Below are 5,757 nucleotides of genomic sequence, written 5' to 3'. Positions count from 1 at the left end.
GGGGGGGGCTACGGCTGGCCACGGCCCTGCCGTGTATGCATTACAATTAGATTAGCTGCACAATCATGCGATTTCTGAAATAATCAAATAAAAGCTGAAAATATCAGAGAGAAAAACTTTCGAAATATTGTACTGAAGTAAATGCAGGTTCAGGTTTAAACGAAAATCGAACAACTCATTTGCAAACAATATTATCAGTATAAAGGAGCCTCCCGGTAAAAAGGCTTGCATTAAAAAGTAATGAAAAATTTCATTCATTCAGTGGTAATGTGAGAAATATTGAATACTTCTGGATCCCGTTTTTGTCCTCCCGTTTTGAATATCCACGACAGTTGAAGTTAGCTCTCAAATTGAATTCCTTTCTGTGCCTAGCGCTGACAATATTTTGCTGAATACCACAAAGCAGCCAAGAATTAGACAAATTTTAATCCCTTTTAATTCAGCAAATTTTGCTATATTTATTTACTGTTTTTCGAATAATAATCAGGAAAAAAGCTTTTTAAAACATAGCGTGGATCATTTTACGATGTCAGGATCAATTTCCACACAGAAGGTTCTGGTGAAAAATAATTTTTTTCAATTTTTACATTCTCATCATTTATGATTAAGAAAGTATTAGAATTGTCGGAAATTTGACATTACACTTTTTCAACGGATCTCCACGTTTCGAGACCCCCTGAATCCGAAAATCAGGTTTTCCCGATGGCGTCGGTCGGTCTGTCCATCCGGCCGTCCGTCCGTAAACTCGATAAGTCTCGAAAAAATGAACGAATCAAATGCATCTTTGGCACACTTTTTCTAGGCCCTAAAAGAAAGGACAAGTTCGTTAACCAGCCATTTTTGATAAAAATTCAAAAAGTTAGCGCATTTTGAAAATTTTTGAGACCACTTTTTTCTGAATTTGAAAATTCTATGTACGGATATTTATAGTATTGAAAAGAACAAACAATTTATCCTAATGACTTTTTTATGAAAAAAAATTCTCAGAGTTATAGCGTTTTCCAAATTTTTTTAATCAACCAAAAATCAAAATTTGAAGCCGAAAAACGCACGATATGAAAAAATGCCAAGAAAAGAAAAACATTTCTTTTTGAAATCCCTACAAGATTATCATAACTAATTTTTCGATCTTGTTCAAAAATCGAAAATTCAAATTTTGATTGCACAAAAAATAATGGAAAATAAAAAATTCCATTTTGTGGACAAACTATGTAGGATACAAAAAAGATGAATTAACAAAAATGGTTATCCCAAAAAAGATCTACAATTTCGTTAAGAATCACTTCTTGATAGGACGCGTACTTTTTGTTTTATTCGTGAAAAGTAACGTTGAAAAAGGTAAGATAAAAAAAAATGTGTGGAAAAAAGACGAAAGTTACGAGAAAAAAATGCAACAAATCCTGTTTACAAATGTCTGTCGGAAATCGATCGCGCAATGCGAGTGTCACGGTGAGAATGTGTACGTCAAAGCCTGCAGAGCTTTGAGAAACTTAATCTTTTACTATATTTAATTAAGTAGACAATTCAGAATATGAAGACGCATATAAATACTGCCATCTAAAAGAGATCTTTTTGATAAATTTTTTTTTCAAGCATTCCAAATGCAAAGAATAAATATCCGAGCGCGAAGCGCGAGGTTCAATCGTCGCGCGCCCTTTGCGCGCTCAAACTTGCGAGCGAAGCGAGCCGTGCGCACAGCGCGCGATGAGAATGTGCCCGCAAGGCAGACAGATTTTTTATCATGATTTTATATTTTTTCAATTGATAATATCTGAACAAAACGAACATTTGACGATTAAGAAATGTATTCTTACATACAATTCTCCTAGATTTGGCAAATTTCCTGCTTTTAGAGCGCGTTCTAATGCTTCAAACGAAAATTGTGTTTTTAATGAATTCGAGGTTATGTCTGACAACTCCGATCGGCTTTAAAAGGGATTGAATTCTTATAATTTTCGCCGTCTAATGAGAATTAAAAAACTAAGGACAAAAACGGTATTCTTAAGGATTCAAATTTTCTAATACTTTTTAATGCCAGGCTTCCTACCGTGCTAACTTCAGTGTCCAATTTAATATGCTTAAGGGAATGCTTATGAGATTAAACTTCAAGTAAATTTCAAAATTGAATATATGATGTAGGCAGCAGGGGTGATTATGCTTCCCACTGACAAGCAAAGGGAGCGGGGCGAGAACGTCTACCTCGTTTCATTCTGTTGGACCCTTCGACATTTTTTTTGCTCACTTCTCCAATGGATATAAAAGGCCGAGGTATCCGTTCTTGTCCTTGTTTCCATTTTTCCCATTGGGACTCATAATCACCGCTGCTGCCGACATCATAGCTTCAATTTTTAAATTTACTTTTTAGAATCTTTAAAAAAGGCCCTGAATGTTCTTATTCTGAGCTAGAAATTAGGAAATATATTGTATGAGTATAAAGGAACAATTAAAAGAAGTTTCATCTCAAAAGCATTTTTTTAGGCATATAAAATCGTACACCGAAGGTGAGGTCATTTTATACTGATGATTTTTAATGCAAATTAGTTAGTCTTTTTTTTAACAGAAATATGCATTTGCTCCAGGACAAATCGCCTGATCTATTTCTGACGTTTTTTCTCGGATAATTTTAGCTTTTATTTTATTTCTTCAGAAATCGCACGATCTCACAGCTAATCCAATTTCAATGCATAGCCGTTGACAATAGGTCTGCGAAATTCACAAACTTTTTTTGCCTCATAAAATTGTGAACATTTTTTCACATGACCATATTCGTCCTAAAGTCAACCGATCTGGAGTTATTTTGAAAAACATACTTTTTTTTACACTTTCCAAAATGACGGCCGTTGTCATACATATATGGTTGGGGACTTTTTTGCAGTATCTTTATAAAGCCATCCCTGGACTTCAAATTCAAATCATTCAAAATAACTTGTAATTTTTAAAAGTCGCTTGAATATATTTTACAAGCACTTAAGCATTTGAAACCTTGAAAAGTTTTGTAATATTCCGTGAAATTTTTTGTAAAGCATTCAAACCCTTTGTAAAATAGATCAAAATCTCCGACTATCTTAAAGTCTTAATTAAATCTTTAAGAATTCTTGAAATCCTTTGAATCACACTTGAACTGACTTTAAATTCTTAAAAAATTGTGTCAAACTACTTCGCAACTCCTAAAAATTGTTTAAAATTAATTGTAACTTTTCAAAATTTTGTGATACGCCCTAAAATATATAGAAAAATCTGTTGATGTATCTTAAAATCTCTCAAAAACTTCTTAAATATCTTAAAACTCATGTATATTCTGCGAAATACTTTTAAATCTTTTATAATTCTTCACAGTCTCTAGAAATTAGTTGAAATTTACTTTAAATCTCTTGAAATTCCAAAAAATTCATTGGAATATATGTATATATATATATATATATATAAATCACTTGAAATATTTCGAAAAACTTCCAAAAATTAAGTCAAGACATCTTTGAAACCCTCGAATATCTTGTGTACGCTCAAAATTAAAATGATCAGCATCTCGGAATTAGATCTAATTAGCGGCAATGAATACATTTTTTCAGTTCATGACATTAAGTTTTACTCTCTTATCAAAGTAGATAATCTACAATCGGTATTTTCAAGAACAATTAAATATTTTTCAACCTCAACGATAACAAATTAAATTAATAAATGGAAATTAATTAAAGTTAAAAGGTTCAAATTTTCAAATGATTCAATGTTTTAAATGTTTTTGACAATACTGTGTCCGATATTTTCAAGATCTTCGGTAAAATCACTTTTCTTAAATTGTATTTTTTCCAAATCGGTGGAGAGAGAACTAAGTTTTAAAACTGAATCTCTATGGAAAATATAATGTCATAACAATACTTTAAAAAAACTTAGCTAATTCTTCGACAAAATTTCTAAGTTTTTAAAAACTGGTTTAACAATTACAGTAATCGATCAATATTAAACTACATTTCCGAATTTTTTTAGTAAAGTGAAAAATTTTAATATTTGTAAAAAGGTACAAATAACAAAAAAGACCAAAATGCTTACCATGGCTCCTACTAAGCAGAATGAGAAGACAGCGAAAACAGTCTTCATTTTGAAAATTATATTTGGTTTCTTGCGACGGTTCACTGAAACGGTTTGGAGATTACTGAATGCTGTGGAAGCGTTTCGCTTGATTTTTATAGAAATGTGAGGAGCCATTAGTGGATATTTCAACGGTCGATGGCCATGACCGGTTTCAAAGGTAGGGGTACAGGATAATTAATGGCTTCCTATAGCCTTTAGAGAAATATAAAAATGAGTTCATTAAGACGTGTAATTTATAATAATGGAACATTAGCTTCGAAGTCTTGAACAAACAAGTTAGTCCGAGCCGGGCACTGGCAATATTAACAATTTGGCACTAATTGTTACTTTTGGCATTGCAAACCTTTTTAGACTAGGTTCCAAAAATGTTTTTAATATTTTTTAAGCACGTTTTTTTGTTTGTTTACATGCTGTATTTCTTCAATCAATTAAGACATTTAATTTTAAATTTTGATTTCAACGAGGGATTTCGCACTCTTTAGAAATTCACGGGAAAATGTTTTTCAAATCTAAGAGTAAAAGAAAAATACCTTCAATATTTCTGAAAATAAAAAATGTTCATTTTATTTTGAAAATATGTGAGATGCGAAACATTTTACACAAGATATTTGTTGCTTTAAAAGATCTACAAAAAAATGTTTTAGCACTTTCTGATATTTCATAACAATTTTTTGTTCATTATTAGCAAAAAACAATTTTCCAGAATATTGTAACAATAAAGTAATAAAAGATTAGTGTCGATGTATTGTGATAGTATCAGCAAAAACTCGTTAAAAACGATACCTTAAACGTATAAATAGTAGTTTTTTTTAGAAAAAATGCATATATAAGCATTTAATATAAAAACGGTGCAAAAGGTTTAAACTTTTTGTAGAACTTTTAAATAAAAAAAAAGTTTGAATTGCGCATTTTTTTCATATCTCGTACATTTTTTACGAAAATGAACATTTCTATTTACAGAAAAACCGCCGTTATTCTGATAATTTTGAAAATTGTTTATCAAAAATAAAAGAAGTAAAAAAGAAGAGTTAAATATAATTATTAGTTTAAAAATACAGCTTTTAAAATAAAACTTTCCAGAATTAAAAAAAAATGAGACAAATCGATTTCTTTCTTATAGTATGTTAAAACTGTGTATCAACTATTTAAAATTCTTAAAAAAATTTATTGGTTCACAACTAAGATATTGATAAAAAAATAATGGTTTTAAATTAAAATCATTTCTTGAAAAAAAGATACTACTCCATCTTCACTCCATTGGGAATCGAACCACAAAACTTCTGATTTCCGGTCAGGTGCTTTTCCAATTAAGCTATTAGAGGGATCAGAATAAGAACTCTTAATTCAAGAACATAACGCTAATTTTTAGCTAGGTGTTAATAATACAAGTAATTATTTCAATTTTTTTTTTAAATTTGTATCTGCTATATCATCAGAGATTGTACGTTACCGACAGTAGATCAACCCTCCAAACCATGAAGGCAGAAAATCCACACAATATCGATCAAGTTAAAAATCTTCAATAACAGAAAAATGCTTAACGTATTAATAAGACTAGATGGAAAATAATATTTTTAAATTAAAATTATTCCTTGAAAAAAAGATCCTACTCCATCTTCACTCCATTGGGAATCGAACCACAAAACTTCTGATTTCCGGTCAGGTGCT

General features: G+C 30.7%; 1 protein-coding gene across 1 annotated transcript in view; it reads right to left on the bottom strand.

The window, feature by feature from the left end:
• Positions 1-4,158, bottom strand: part of LOC117172867 (general odorant-binding protein 56a-like) — an 11,837-nt gene extending 7,679 nt beyond the window's left edge. Inside the window, exon 1 of the mRNA XM_033361134.1 lies at positions 4,048-4,158. Coding sequence (XP_033217025.1) covers positions 4,048-4,095 — 48 coding nt within the window. The 5' untranslated portion in view covers positions 4,096-4,158. The remainder of the gene's footprint in view (positions 1-4,047) is intronic.
• Positions 4,159-5,757: the final 1,599 nt, after the last annotated feature.

The sequence above is a fragment of the Belonocnema kinseyi genome, chromosome 5 (genome assembly GCF_010883055.1).
Source record: "Belonocnema kinseyi isolate 2016_QV_RU_SX_M_011 chromosome 5, B_treatae_v1, whole genome shotgun sequence".
NCBI classification, from domain to species: Eukaryota; Metazoa; Arthropoda; class Insecta; order Hymenoptera; family Cynipidae; genus Belonocnema; species Belonocnema kinseyi.
This window is presented reverse-complemented; position numbering and strand designations above follow the sequence as displayed.